Here is a 16,486-nt window from a genome sequence, read left to right on the forward strand (position 1 = left end):
ATAGTCTTGGGAAATGACAACAACGCGCTTTATTAGAAGATTCCATGATTTCCAGTCTATGGATCGCTTTTGTTTTTCCTGCAAAATCGTCCTCAAATCCTCTCGGGAATTGAGTCCACATGGTGTTATGTATTATTCAAGACAATTGCTGTACAAACCGTACTATTTCATAACATCTGTTTATGATCAGATGTGTTTTCAAGTCGCAAAAATAACTTTTTTTTCCCCTAGCACAACTTATTTTCGAAGGGGGACGGGGGATCCTTCTAAAATCTGAGAAAATGCTCAATTTTGGACGTTTTTCAGCAATTAGCTGCCTCAACAGCATGCCTTTTGCTTTAAAAACATATTTTTTAAATTGCACAAAATCATATTAAATCTTCTCTGGAATCAGCACATTTTATCCATTAGTCACTCCATTTCCTATACAAATTATATTATTTCCATAACACTCATTCCTCAAATGATTCTGTATTTTCAAGTCTGTTTTCTACAAATCATTTTTGAAAAATTATTATTATTTTGCGTGTGCAAAATCCAACTAAACCCCCTTTGGAATCACATTCATAAAGAAAATTAAATGGTGTACAACCAGATTTGCTGTTTGTCCTACCTTCAGCTTTGTTACCGAAATCGGACCAGAAGCCCAAAGTATTAAGTGTATTTTTTTATTATTATTATTTTAACATGGCTCACACGCGGATAAAAAATTTATACGGGGCGATTTAGCGGTGGTGAAATATGAATGCTTTGTTGAAAGTTTCATCGGTTAGCTGAGCGCACATGTAAAGAAAGACGTGTGAGTCGACTCTGGTTGCAATGGCTTGATTCTCTCCCGAGTGGGATCAAGCCTTCCCCTCGATCGGGATAAGGGGGCGACACCTGCAGCGCCCCCTGCCTCACCGGGGGGTGCAACATGGCACACACACACATACAGATATTCACCATTGCCAGATATAGACTGCTTGCAGATCTACGACGCATAAATTAAACAAATGAGCTCAGCATTAATGACGTCATCATTTGAAGTTTTCATGTCAAACGACAACCCTCTGTTTGTCATACTTTTTTTGTTTTTTGAATCGACCAATTTTCCTCCCATACATTTCCCTATACTCGTTTTATTTTTGATCCATAACCAATCGACTGCAACTACAAGAATCACATTTGATGTGGCGCCAAGAAAAACAACATTTTTTTCACCTCTTCCACATCCTATCTTGCACTCCCAAAACATCGACACATTTGTTCCTTTAAAAAAAACTCTATTTAATAATTGCGATGTGGTGTTTTATTGATTGACTTATTTATTTTGCTTGCTTATTGCATCATGTAAGCTGAGCCTTTGAATTATTTATAACATTCATTTATCTCAACCCATATACATACACACGTGTGTATATATATATATATATAATATATATATATATATATATATATATAGTGCGTGTGGACAAACAAATTCTAAATTGTTTCAATAGATTTTTTGCTGGAAAAATTATATATATATCTACACACACACACACAAATATATGTATACATATATATGTGTGTGTAGACAAAGACATTCTAAATTGTTTCAATAGATTTTTTGCTGGGGAAAACAAACGACATATCTGTATAAAATAAAAGTGAATCAAACCCTCAAGTGTCGAAAAATGTTGGACTCGAACGTTGAGGTTCTGTCGAGCTGTCGTGCGCATGCGCAGATCACCCCCCTCTCCGTCCCCCAGCGGCGTCAACGATGGGGTGCCTAATGAGAAATAATAAATCATGAAAAAAGGAGGGTGTGTGTGTGATGGAGAGAGGAAGGGAGGGAGCGAGAGAGAGAGAGAGAGAAGAGAGAGAGAGTGGGCGGGGCCCGCGGAGTCAGTCTGCCCTCCGCCTCAGAGCGTCGCCACTTCGGGTCCCAGCAGCATTCGGCATCGTGGTGGAGCCGCCGAACCGAACCTGGGAGTCTGGAAACTTTTTTTTTTTTAGTGCATTAAAAAAACATCCTGGCAAACGAACAGCAACTCGTACTTTTTGCTGGTATTTTTTTTTTCATGACAAGGAGTCGATTCCCGATTTAAACAAAAAAAAAGAAAAGGTTAATTTGACTTTTTTGGAAGAATATTTGAGGGGGATTATTGTTTTTGTTTTTTTTACGCATGGAAAAGCGAGCTGCGTTCGACTTGAAAAAATAGACTTGTGATAACTTTTTTTTTTTTTTTTGCATTGATTGAAGTCCCAAGAAAGAAGAACAAGAGGAGGAGGCGGAGTCATCACTTCTTTTCACCCCCGTTTTTTTTTTTTTTTTTTTGTTAAAAAGAGGAGAGCGCGCGGCCGCTCGCTCGGACGCGCCGGCAAACATGATGATGATGTCTCTGAGCAGCAAGCAGCCCTTCTCCGCCATGGCGCACGCCAGCCTGCACGCCGAGGCCAAGTACTCCTCGCTGCACTCGGGCGCCGCCAACAACTCCACGTCGTCGTCGTCGTCGTCGGCCACCTCCAACGCGGTGTCGTCGTCCTCTTCGGCGTCCTCGGCTTCGTCCTCGTCGGCGTCCTCGTGCGCCTCCTCCCGCCACAGCAGCATCATCAGCACCAGCTCCGAAGCGATGCGGCGCGCGTGTCTCCCCACGCCGCCGGTATGTATATCTTATCAGCAACATCACGATTAAACCCCGCACCGCCCCCCTCCCTCCCCGCGTGATGTTTGAATGAATTTTGATGACCAATTTTTTTTGGGGTGGAAATGTTCTAAAGTGGAGCGGAAGAAGGGGCTTGCCAATTCCCAACTGACAGCCGTCATGTGCGCGTTCCGTTTGCAATTGCAGAGCAATATATTCGGCGGCTTGGACGAGAGTCTGCTGGCCCGGGCTGAGGCGCTCGCCGCGGTGGACATCGTCTCGCAGAGCAAGAGCCACCTCCACCACCACCACCCGCCGCCGCACCACAGCCCCTTCAAGCCGGACGCCACCTACCACACCATGAACACGCTGCCGTGCACCTCGTCGTCGTCGTCGTCCGCCTCGTCGGTGCCCATCTCGCACCCGTCCGCGCTCGGGGGAGGAGGCGGCGGCGGCGGAGGCGGCGGAGGGGGCCACGGCCACGGCCACCACCACCACCACCATCATCACCACCACCACCACCAGCCGCACCAGGCTCTGGAGGGCGACCTCCTGGAGCACATCACTCCGGGCCTGGCGCTGGGGGCCATGGCGGGGCCCGACGGCTCGGTGGTGTCCACGCCCGGCCACCCGGCGCACATGGCCGGCATGAACCACATGCACCAGGCGGCGCTGAGCATGGCGCACGCGCACGGGCTGCCGCCGCACATGGGCATGAGCGACGTGGACGCGGACCCGCGCGACCTGGAGGCCTTCGCCGAGCGCTTCAAGCAGCGGCGCATCAAGCTCGGCGTGACGCAGGCCGACGTGGGCTCGGCGCTGGCCTCCCTCAAGATCCCCGGCGTGGGCTCGCTGAGCCAGAGCACCATCTGCAGGTTCGAGTCCCTGACGCTGTCGCACAACAACATGATCGCGCTCAAGCCCATCCTGCAGGCGTGGCTGGAGGAGGCCGAGAAGTCGCACCGGGAGAAGCTCAACAAGCCCGAGCTCTTCAACGGCGCCGAGAAGAAGCGCAAGCGCACGTCCATCGCGGCGCCGGAGAAGCGCTCGCTGGAGGCCTACTTCGCCATCCAGCCCAGGCCCTCGTCGGAAAAGATCGCGGCCATCGCCGAGAAGCTGGACCTGAAGAAGAACGTGGTGCGCGTGTGGTTTTGCAACCAGCGGCAGAAACAGAAACGCATGAAGTACTCGGCCTGCGTTTGAATCCCCGCGCGACGACAAACTCGGGCGCTTTGTATCATAATTTCCTATTTCAAAAAAAAAAAAAAAAACCCACGAACAAATACAACAAAAAGCTCCCACTCCTTTTTCATTTCTTTGTGCATAAGAAGGACCAAAAAAAAAAAGAAAAAAAAAAAGACGGCGCGTGGAGGGAGAAGGAGCGCGTGGACACTAATTCCACCCCCCCCTCACCGTAACTGACGTGACCACAACGGAACGTGGAAAAACAACAACAACTGAGAGCACTTGCTTTATTTAGGAGTCATTCATTTGCAGGGTCCGCGACATATGATGTGATAATATTAATAATTACGATGACTGCCAAATAATTCCTCTGTAAATGCATTATTTACACCCTCGTTTTCGTGTCTAAACGTGCAATTTATTCGTTTTTTAAAATTTATTTATGTCTTTATTTTGGGTGGTGGTGGGGGGAGAGAGAAAATTGGTGTGTGTGGGGGGCGGGAAATTCATCAAGGATCAGCAGGTTTGAGGAAATAATTTGAAGTGTTTACAACGCAGCGTGGGCCTGCTCCTTATGAACTATTTATGGAGTGAGGTCATGTTTACTTCATGATATATTTATTAGACCCCCCCCCATCATCACCATCGCCCCTTCTTCTACATGTTGTTTTTGAGCAAATCGTACAAATTTAGATGCCCTCCTCACACACACATTTAAGGTGGTACAATCGATATAAATATATAGAGAGATATTATTTCACCCCCCCTCCCTATTTATTTATTTGTATAAATATACGCGTTGTTTTGCTTGTACGAATCACTTCGTTTGATTACTTTCAACTGATCGCTTTGTAGAATTGGGAAAGCGAAATGTAAATAATGTCGTCATCAATTGCACATTTTATTCTATTCGTACAGTCCACCCCCCTTCCCCGTGTATTTGCTGTTTCAGCTGAGGTATTTTCTGTACATGTTTATTTATTCAAAACAAAACAAAACAAAAAAAAAAGAACTGGTTAAATTATTACCTTCCCCACTTATTATTTATTCATGTTTTCTTTTATTTAATAATTGCGATGTGTTTCATTAAAGAACAAACTTTGCCGTTTGGAAGTTCAAAAAAACACACCCAGACATGCTAATGTTATTTTTGATTATTTATGAATTCATCTGTTTATTTATTGATAAGGTAGGAGGGGGAAACGCTTTACAGCAACACAGCAGTGTGTGCATGCACAACTCTTAATATAAAATAAATACATACATGATTGGGCCGCCTCTTAAATGCTGCCATTTTTGTTATTAAAATGCAGCTCCCATTGTATATTCATATATCTGTATTTTTTTTTTTTTTGCATTTTTTTGGGGGGGATGAAGTGTCAGATTGTATTGACTAGTTGGAGCGTCACGTGACTGACGGCTGCCCCACAGCTTCTGCTTACCTGAGAGCAAATGCTAATAATCTATTAGAGGCTTAATCAGGGGCTCTACGGAGGCCTGGAAGGCTCCCTGGAGCGCTCGTGGGGGGAGTTCGGGGAGGGGGGCTTGCCAGATGTCAACCCGCCAGAAAAACAGCTCGCCTGCCAACGAGACCGAACCCCCCACCACCACTCCCCACTCCAAGCACCTTTCTCTGTTTAAATGCAGCCTTTGAAGGGATTTCTGAAGGAGTTTCAACAGCGACTAAACATGTCCTGCAGAAGCCGCCCAGCCGCTTTTCATGGATGGGGGGTGGGGGGCACACCGGACGAAATATTACGTGCAGACCGTTTTGAAGGGATCCTATTTGCAGCATTTTGGCCACTTTCAGGACACAACAATAGGTACATCTGTAGTAGTCAAAAGGTGATTTCAATTTAGATGCTTTTTCTTAGTTATTTTTCCATATACCTATTTATAAAGCACATTTTCGAGTTACAACATTAGGTACACTTGAACATCCTAATTTCCTTGGGAAAACTATGGATATTTTTTTTATTTGTCCAGAAATGCCCTCCCCCCAACAAACTGAAGCTCATTTTTGCTATTTCCTCTCCCCTACATGCACAAAATCCAATTTTGACATTTAAAATCGTTTAAAGGTGCTGTTGAAATGCTTTGACGTGGGACATTTGCAGTCGTGCCGTGATATACCATTGAGTTCCATATTTTTATTTGACACAATTTACATATCTGTACAGTATAATATATGACACACATGCTCTTATTGCATGTACCATCAGACACATCAGCGTGAAATTTTTACACTGCAGAATATTTAAGACTTCTGAAATGCATTTATGGAGCCATTCAGGGGTATATTCTTCCCTGATATGACACATCATCATTTAAAATTTTTTAATGGAAAAAAAAAACTAAAAAAAAAATGAATGCAACAAAGAACAGTTGCCTCGACTGCGGATTATCATGACCAGGACAACCGAGAATGTACACGGATGCTGAGGAAAAAAAGAAAAAATTGCAATCACGTTGGCGCTGCTTATTGAATTTGTGACAGTATACTAAAATGATTTTGGTAAATATGCTTAAAATATATAATAAAAACTCACCGGACATAACATTAGGTAGATTTGCTACTGGTTTGCCTTTTCAAGATCATATACGAGATTTCTCAAAGTGCTTTTCGGGGGGAATGTGGAGAGATGTGGTGGTGCTATATTCTTCAACCACATAAATACTACAAACGAATCCTCACAATTTAACCTCATCCAAAAGTCTGCCCCTTCAAAAGCAAAATGATGGTCCCGGTCCAAAGAACGTGTTTTCAAATTTTGAGCATATTTTAAAAATAGCAAACACAACCAGGAATACATCTGCTGTGGTATAGCAGTACCACAACCTCACACACCGGGAGCCTGCTTTGTAATATTTTTCATCTTTTCAGGTCACCAAAGTGTCGCTCAGTATATGACGCAGTGCAACTAAATCACTAAATCTAAAAATCAATCGCATTACTACTTTTGCAAAGTAGCCAGTGCGCGACAAATACCTAAAACTCAAACGTTCACACATCATAAACCGAAAGAAAATCCTTTCGACACGTCAGTGATGTCATCAACTTGCTCAAGCAGACAATTAAAAGCTGCTCCCTGAACGAGACGTTCACTGGATACGCTAATAAGCCTGCAATTATTAAATTACACACGGAATTACCAAAAGAAGATCATTATGAAGCGCCACTTAAGGAGTCATTAGCGGGCGGCGGTTAATTACTGCTGGTCAGGGAGGGCCGCTCGCTATGTGTGAGGGTCTCATCGGGACGTGGAATTAACAACCGAGACGAGCCGCGACGCTCGCTGCGAGGAGGAGCTCCGATCGATGACACGCACCACACACTTGGCCCGTCTCATTAACGAAGAGAATCAAACCACCGCGTTCGTGTGCTGAAAGAAAATCTTAACCTTGTAACATATTCAAACCATCACAACAAATGCATCGGTGTTTTTAAAGCAAACGGCTACAGTCGCTACAGGTACACTTTCCTAAAAGGAAGACAAAATATTGCCGGTGTTCTTTCTCGAAACGATGGCGCACTGACTTTGCACTTGGATACAAAGGAGAAAAACAAACCATGTTGCACTTTGCCCCCGAAGAAGAAACGTTGACGGGGCACTTTCTCGAAAAGAAGACTGATCGACTTTGCGAAACAGATGTCGTATTGATATTGCACGTTTCCAAAAAAGAAGAGAAGCTGGTCACGTGACGCTTTCCCAGTCAAAACAAGACGAACCATTTGGTGTTGGCCTTTCCTAAAATACGAAGAAAAGCTACTTCCCTAAAAAGAAAACAAACTGTCTCTTTGCCCTAAAGAGACTTACTATGTTGCACTCTCCTTAAAATACAACATACTACTCGTGCAACTATGAAGTCAAAAAAAGAAGACAAACTCGTGGTGCACTTTCCTAAAAAGAAAAGAAACTGGCGATGTTTCATTGCCTTGAAAAGAAGACGGCTTGTTGACTATTGCCTTTTCACTTTCCTCTCTCTCTTAAATACAACATGCAACTCGTGCAACTATGAAGTAAAAAAAAAAAGAAAACAAACTCGTGGTGCACTTTCCTAAAAAGAAAAGAAACTAGCGATGTTGCATTGCCTTGAAAAGAAGACGGCACATTGACGATTGCCGTTTCACTTTCCTCTCTCTCTTTAAAATAAATACATACACACATACGAGATGTGCATCCATCCATTTTATTTGCCGCGTATCCTCACAAGGGTCACGGGGAGTGCTGGAGCCTATCCCAGCTATCAGCGGGCAGGAGGCAGGGTACACCCACAACTGGTTGCCAGCCAATCGCAGGGCACATAGAGACAAACAACAGTCGCACAAATAATGTCACCTTGGGGCAATTTAGAGTGTCCAATTCATGTTGCATGGTTTTGGAACATGGGAGGAAACTGGAGTGCCCGGAGAAAACCCACACAGGCACAGGGAGAACATGCAAACTCCACACGGGCAGGTCTGGGATTGAACCCGGGACTTCAGAACTGCGAGGCCAATGCTTTACAAACTGATCCACCGTGCCGCCCATACGAGACATTAAAAAAGATACTTTGTGCAAAGATGCAATTCGGTTTTAGACTGCACACTATGATAAACAGAGGCTACTATATTCCATCGCCACATTTTTCTCCCTCGATCTACTAGAATCCATCGCTCCCAAAAGTTGTGCTTTCCTTCTTTACGCATTTATCCAAAATGCCACAAATGCATTCACGTTATCGTTATTAAGAAAATAATAATAGGGCACACAAACACACACTATGTAATTATATAAATAATCAAATGACACAAAACACACATATAGAACACGTCACTTTTTTTTTTTACAGCTCGGTCCAGAAGTATTTGGACAGTGATTTTTTTTTTTTTTTAATGATTTCTGCATTTTACGTCACTGGCGTGAATTTGTAAACAACCAAATCAAGATGCCATGATGGTGTGTTGACTTCCTGCTTCCATTCAAAACCTTACACACACTAATATGACATTTATAATCGCCATTTTGGGTACTACCATTTTAGGCTTGATGTTTACTTGAAAAACAAATAAAACACACTCGTGTGAAGTGTTGAGCCTTGAGCTACCAATATGATTTTCATTCGAGTGAAAACGGCCGCCATTGTTTCTTTATTGGCTAAAATCAAGCTAGATCGGGCAAAAACATGATAAACAAACACTGCCCTAATACTTTTGGATATATAGCTGTGTTTTCATTTAATTCGGCCAAACACACTCACGTTAAAAAGATATGTGAAAAAAAATATCGATTTTTCTGCCACACGTGATGGAGAAACGATTTCACTTCCGCGCATGCGCACGCCGGGCACGAGTCGGCAACGTCCTACGTGATACAAAAATAAACAACAAGGGGCAGCGGCGATGCTTCCTTTTGTCATAATTACACCTTGTTTTATTTTTCATTTCTTTTTTTTATTTTTTTTGGAGGGGGGGTACTCTTTTTGACACAATATAACCCCCTCCCCTCACACACACGCACATTGCAGGGCTAGTGATGAATTTTTAATGAAGCCAGGGACTGTCGGAGCTCCGCCTGGGGATCCGCGAGTGGAATATTTTAACTGTACATTTACGCCAAGTGTCTGCCTCCCCCCCCCCCCCAAAAAAAAAAAGTCGTCGCACAAATTAGACGTCGCCGTCATAACAATAATAAACGAAACTTGATTTGTTAAACGTGAAAATACGTGATCGCCACAGTTGTCACCATATTTGTGGTAAAGTATTAATATCGGTATATTAATGGATCTTATAGTGTTTTGTTATTTTCCCACAGACACAAACGAATCTGTGATAGAATTCTTGAAACTTAAAAAAAAAAAAACCAAAACGTGGCGGTCACGGTCAAATAAAAGCAAGGCTCCCTATTTGACTGCTGCACGAATATCTAATTTTTTAGTGTGAATTTATCATTTAAGTGAATAACATGTTTTATATAAAATGTAAAAAAAAAAAAAAGACCGTGAAATGTAAAAACGAGAAGCCAAGGTTAATGTATACAATTCGTTTATGTACGGAAAACAGATATTTTTAATGAATTATTACAATTATTTTTCGATTCTCAAATTTCCCCAAAACATCCATCCATTCTTATCCTATTCAGTGTCGCGGATCCCCAAAAGCTCTTAAAAAAAAAAACCAAAACAAAAAAACAATAATCGTATGTGACCACCTGCTCACACATGCGCAGACGAGAGCTGACTCCACGCCATTAAACTTTAATGAGTTCAACGCTTTTAAACACACGAAAGAAATCACACGTGTAAGCCTTTTCCCATATATTAAAGAAAATTTGAGAAAAACGGAGAAAAGGGGCGGAATTATTATTAGATTGCGGAAAACGGGGTGGATGATATAGCTGAGCGTTCATAAGTAAAACAGCCGAAGGGCGAGATTAGAGGTTATATAAATGCAGTGACGTCACTGCCGACACGTGCTCACAAAATTAACGATTTGAACGCAATATATATTTTCAAAAAAATATTACCTTATCTCCCATGAGCCATTTGGTCCATTTTGGAAAACATGTAAGGAAATTATATGACACTCGTTGAATAATTTTCATTGTTTGTAATTATTGTCCATTTTAAAAGGAATATTTACATTTTCAAGTTGATTGGATTTAAAAAAAGAAAAAAAAAACAAAACCAACGAAATTTTATGAAAACAATCAATAAAATGAAAATAATCATAATTAGAAGAAAATACACTTTTTTTGAGTAAATACATCGACTGAAAAATGAACAAACGGACATGCCTTTGATACTTTTCATTAGTCAACGACAACACAAGCGTTACATTCAAAAGGAATTATGTTCAAAATTGATTTGTTGTGTTGACTGCAACTGTAATCTTTTCGTGCAGTTTATCTTTCTTTTTCCATTAAAAAATTAAAACAATTTGGAGGTTCCGTGACGAGGTATGTTCTCGTTTCCAGACCCGGCCACGATAAGTGAGCGTTCACAATATAGCACAGGTGTCAAACTCAAGGCCCGGGGGCCAGATGTGTCCCGCCACATGATTTTATGTGGCCCGCGAAGGCAAGTGTATCAACCTTTGTGATTTTTGGTGAAATTTGAACCAAAATTTCAAGATGTCATGTCATAAATGATGATGTTCAGATATTGCAACCATTTTTGTGTTACCAAGCATCAACAATAGTTGAAAAACCCATTACCCTTGATTTCTGATTCCAAAACTAGTTCATAAATTTAATGTGTGAACATGATGGGTCAAGTAAAGATTTCCGCCTTCTGACTGAAACCGTAACTACAACTGCAATATAGGGAGAAAAAAAATGTTTTGTGACTTAAAATTTGGGCGGCAGAGTGGATCAGCTGTAAAGGCGTTGGCCTCACAGTTCTAAGAACCCGGGTTTGATCCCGGCCCCGCCTGTGTGGCGTTTGCATGCTCTCCCCATGCATGCGTGGGTTTTCTCCGGGAACTCCGGTTTCCTCCCACACCCCAAAAACACGCAACATTAATTGGAAACTCTAAATTGTCCCTTGGTGTGATTGTGAGTGAAGCTTTTAGTCTCTATGTGCCCTATGTTTGGCTGGCGACTAGTCCAAGGTTTACTCCGCCTCCTGCCCAATGACAGCTGGGATAGGCTCCAGCACTCTCGCAACCCTCGTGAGGATAAGCGTCAAAGAAAATGGATGGACTTGAAACTTTTTCAATCATGCTTTTTAAATACATTGTATTGAACAGAATAAAGCATAGAAAATACTCTACGTATTGTATTATGTGTGGAATGTGAGGCAGTGAATGTGACATCGATGAGTCGTGTGAGGGCCGGATGAGAGCGGTGGTCAACAGGAGCTACATTGTAAGTATGCCCGGGTCCAACCGTGATTGGAAAATCACGGTTGTGGTTTTTATGGGTGCTCCCCTGCCCCCGCCCTTTGCGGCTAATCCCCATTAGCTTAGCACGTCAAAGCAGGCCAGGCGCTCTGACAACAAACATGGCCGACGAGCTCGCGGCGCCCGTCGGCCCGTTGTGACTTCACTCGCCATAACGACGCCGTCACAAACATAAAGCGCAGCTCGGCCATCAAATGTTTGACGACAAAGCGGTTAGAGGGCCCCCCGCTCGCCATGTTCTCGAGAGGTGGGGGGGCCAAGTGAGAAGTTGCCACGGATGTGTGCAGCTTGGACAGGCAGGTTCTGTTGCCGATCTATTAATCATCACCATTGTGAGCAACGTACTCTCTCTTTCCCTCTGACACACACACACACAGGCACACACAGTTTATACAGACTGGGATCATTTACATAAAGTCCTTAAGGCAAATAACTGTTGGAGGCTCTAATTTATATCTGATCGAAAATTAGCCGTCATTATGCGCGCCATTAGCTGTGTCTTTAATGTGCTTCTAAGTGCCATTTGTCAAGCGGCTTGTTAATATCCTTCAAGTCTTTAAAGTTGAGAGCTCATTAAAAAGGATCGGGGGGGGGGGGTTCCCTTTGCCATGCCATTTTATAAGTAAAAAAAAAAACAAAACATATATAGACATACATATTTTTCCACATGGGAGAGGACAATGTATTAAAAAGTTGCCGTTTAGCATTGTCTTTTGTTTACCTGCATGTAAACATTGTGACAATAGATTTGCTCTAAAAATGTAACTGTACACTCGAAAATTGAACATTTCATCATAAAAAGTCCTAAAATGCTATTGAAGCAGCTTTAAGTAACAGATTTGGCCTAAATTTAATATGGAAAAAGTATTTGATCCAAAAATGGACTAAAATGCAATTGAAATAATGTTAAGTAAAAGATTTGGGTCAAAGATGGGTCTGAAATGCAATTAAAGCAAAAATATTTCATATTAAAGAGGACTGAAATGCATTTGAGCTAAAGTTAAACATCATATTTGATCAAAAATTGGGCTAAAATGCAATTAAAGCAAAATATTGACTCCAAAAAAGGACTACAATAAAAGTGAAACATGAAGTCACCAATTTCAGTCCAAAAATACTCCAAAAAGTAAACCAAGCAAAACATTTCTAAAAAATCCTGTAGGAAATGTAATCAACATTAGGTAACCAAATTTGGTAAAAAAAAAAAAAAAAAGTGACAAAATCCCATTAAAACAAAATCATTTACTCCAAAAATGGACAAAACCCCAACTGAAACAAGATTAAACACCAATACCGAAAAAAAAATTTTATCCAAAAATGAGGCAAAATGTAAGTAATATAAATAGTAAATAATAGTAAACAGCAAGTATAAAGCCCCCCCCCCCAAAGACAAACACAAATTATTAATTTTTCCACCTTTTTTGGGGATAAAGGTAACATATTTGATGCAAAAATGGGCCAAGCCACGTTTAAGGCAACACGAAAAACAGATTTGGTAAAAAAAATGGGCTAAAAGTAACAGATTTGACCCCCCCCCCCATTCCCTCCCAAAAGCATATAGCATATTGTGTTCAATAAAAAAAAATCGGCTAAAACTACTTCAAATAACATGAAGAAAAGAATCATGTCCAAAAATGAGCTGAAACACAATTTAAACAACATTACATATTCTTTTCAGTCCAGAAATACACTAAACATTTAAGATTTAAGATTCATTTTCATTGTCACCTTTCAGAACAAGACCCACATGGAAGATCCACTTCCATGCCATGCTGTTCTTTTCAAGTCTCCTCTTCAGAAGCCTTGTTATTGGTTACAACTCTAGCGTTCATAGCCCCCCCCCCCCCCCGCCCGCCCCCGCGACTCCATTTTACACCCCCCTCCCCTCGGTGCCGTGCAACGGCTTCCTCCAGGCCAAAGCAATAAAAGCAGTAATTAGAATGCTAAAGACAGATGTAAATAAAGGGAATGAGACAGTGGTGAGGGATGAGGCGTCGAGGTCACAGACTTAACATGCTCTCATCATCAAAAAAGAGGAAGAAGAAAAAAAAAAAAAAACAAGGCCCTGCAGCTACGCCGAGACACACAAACGCACACAGACACACACACCGCGTTGACGTTCGACTCTTCTATCGAATTACATAATGACTAACTATAGGTTAAACCGTTGTTGCGATGTCATAAGCCAGCCAGTTCACACACACGATTTGCCAGGTAGACTGGATGAAGATCCGCCATTTTACACAATATAAATTGCATGCAAATGAAGGGTGGGCGGTTCAGGGGGCGTGGCCAGATTCCAGACGTCCAGTGCCAGATGTCACTAAGCAGCCCCAGAACATTACAGAGCCGCTTTCTGTTTCACTGCAGGTTCCATAACATTTCGCTCCACAATGTCTCAAGATTTCATTGTACCCAACACAGATCGGGTACACGGAGAAGAATTCCTTGTGTGTTTTTACACACTTGGCCAATAAAGTCTGATATTCAAGATATCCAGTACCAGATGGGTCAAAGCAGCCCCAGTAGACAACCAATCCGCTTCTGTGTTTTACATGCATGTTTGGGGACGTGTCTACAGCATACACTAAATGTTACTCTAGTTGACCAAGTATGTATCTGTGGTTTGGTAATGATATGCTAATATGCTCGTCCACAAAAAAATATATTCCAACCTTGAGGAGCCACTTGCCTTGCCACAACGCCCTAACCTTCACCTTCTCGGCAATCTGTGATGTCTTTACCATTATTTGAAGTTACTTGAACTGCTTTGAGGAATAATAACAATTTGACATTACACAATAATGAACTTCATATAGCAAAAAAGTTTTTATTCCCTCAATAATTAATTCCATGCTCCCAAGTAAAAACAAGGACGAGGTAAGAGTCTTCAATTTGCGGAAGGAGAACACAGGATGGAATGAAAATAGCGAGGACACGTGTCAAAAATATGAGCATTTTTACTCTATGAGGTACAGTACTTTATGCCTAAAAGTGTATATGGAAAAGGCAGCACGGTGTCTCAGCTGGTCAAGCGTCGGCCTCACAGTTCTGAGGACCCGGGTTCAATCCCGGCCCCGTCTGTGTGGAGTTTGCATGTTCTCCCCGTGCCTGCGTGGGTTTTCTCCGGGCACTCCGGCTTCCTCCCACATCCACAAAAAACATGCATCATTAATTGGACCCTCTAAATTGCCCCTAAGTGTGATTGTGAGTGCGACTGTTGTCCGTCTCGATGTGCCCTGCGACTGGCTGGCAACTAGTTCAGGGTGTACCCCACCTCCTGCCCCTTGACAGCTGGGATAGGCTCCGGCATTCCCTCTGACCCTCGTGAGGATAAAGCGGCAAAGAAAATGGATGGATATGGAAAATTGGAGAGATCACCAAAGAAGAACAACCTCCACCAGAACTACAACTTCACAGTGGTGACCTCAATGCAGCTCTGCTTACCTCTTGTCTTTGAGAGGATAGTGTTTCAGACAGTGTAGTACTGCTGTCACTTGGGAATGGCGGTTTTCCACCCAGCTGAGCTGCCAACTCTGGAAAGGAGAAATGTCATTATCCAAGCCGCTTAGCCTCACAAGGGTTGCAGGAAAGCTGGAGCCTATCCCAGCTAGCTTCGGGCGAAAGGCGGACTACACCCTGAACTGGTCGTCAGTCAGTCGCAGGGTCGATATCAACACCATCACTGAGCGGGAATCGATCCCACGCTGCCTGCACCAAAGGCACGCGTGTACCACTACACCATCAGTGACTCCAGCAATAACTATGTAAATCAGTCAAATTGTAACACCACAATATGCAAAATTTTGTATACAAACGTGAAAAAAGTCAGTTTTACATAATAAATCCCCGTTAATCGTGAAAGATGGTGATTTTGGGAAAGGATTATTTCATAATTTTTCATGACAAACAATATTCTTAATTTGAAATAAAGAGTGAAAATTCAATGTGTGCAAGTGTGTGTGGAGACGTCATATTAAATATCATCCTCTTGAGATTACATGTGCAGCAAGAAAGGGAGCGAGACACGGGGGGGGGGGGTTGTCTGGGGCTAATTAAAATATTTGCATGTTTAAAAATACATCAACGACGAGTTGTGCGGTCACATTTAACAAGGCGGGACGCCCGTAAACGACTCAACTTTTGATAATGACGTAGGCGGGGGACACGCGCTCACGCCGGGCTTTGAGGGCTAACGACGCCGTCGAGCTCGGCTACGCTACTCCAAATTGTCTGTCTCAGGGTGTACCCCGCCTCCTGCCTTGAGATAGCTGGGACAGGCTATAGCGCTCCCGCGACGCTTGTGAGGATAAGCGGTGAAAGAAAATTGATGGATGGACTTCAAATCTTTACTTAGCTACTTCATGTGGAATCCTCGCTTTAACAGGACACAAACAAAAATGCGCACCAACATGGAATAAGCCAGTTTTTGTTTTTAACCCATTCATGGGCAGGGTTGCAATTTTTTACCTTATTGAGATAAAAGTCACAAGGAAATAACACTTCTTTTACGTTAATGGTTAAATTATATAATAACTTTACTAAGTTATAATCTCATCCCAAAAATGGGACGCTGCCCGCGAGAGAGTAATTGGGTTTTCTTAGTAGACTGTCCCAAAAACCAGAATCAGAATCGGATTAAAACACTTAAATATTTTGATATACTGAAGGATATAATGTGTGAAAATCATGATGTCCCAAAAATGGGATGCTGCCCACGAATGGGTTAAAGTATCGTAATTTCCGGCCTATAAGCTTTTTCACATGCTTTCAGTCCTGCGGTTCATGGAGCGATGCGGCTAATTTGTGC

At 42.6% G+C, this 16,486-nt stretch overlaps 1 protein-coding gene across 1 annotated transcript; it reads left to right on the forward strand.

Annotated features, from left to right (window-relative positions):
• Positions 1 to 2,158: 2,158 nt before the first annotated feature.
• Positions 2,159 to 9,388, forward strand: pou4f2 (POU class 4 homeobox 2). Its single transcript, XM_061829209.1, has 2 exons — positions 2,159 to 2,627; positions 2,817 to 9,388. The coding sequence occupies exons 1-2, from the start codon at positions 2,352 to 2,354 to the stop codon at positions 3,810 to 3,812; spliced, it is 1,272 nt and encodes a 423-aa protein (XP_061685193.1). The 5' UTR covers positions 2,159 to 2,351; the 3' UTR covers positions 3,813 to 9,388.
• Positions 9,389 to 16,486: the final 7,098 nt, after the last annotated feature.

The sequence above is a fragment of the Syngnathoides biaculeatus genome, chromosome 9, assembly GCF_019802595.1.
Source record: "Syngnathoides biaculeatus isolate LvHL_M chromosome 9, ASM1980259v1, whole genome shotgun sequence".
NCBI lineage: Eukaryota > Metazoa > Chordata > Actinopteri > Syngnathiformes > Syngnathidae > Syngnathoides > Syngnathoides biaculeatus.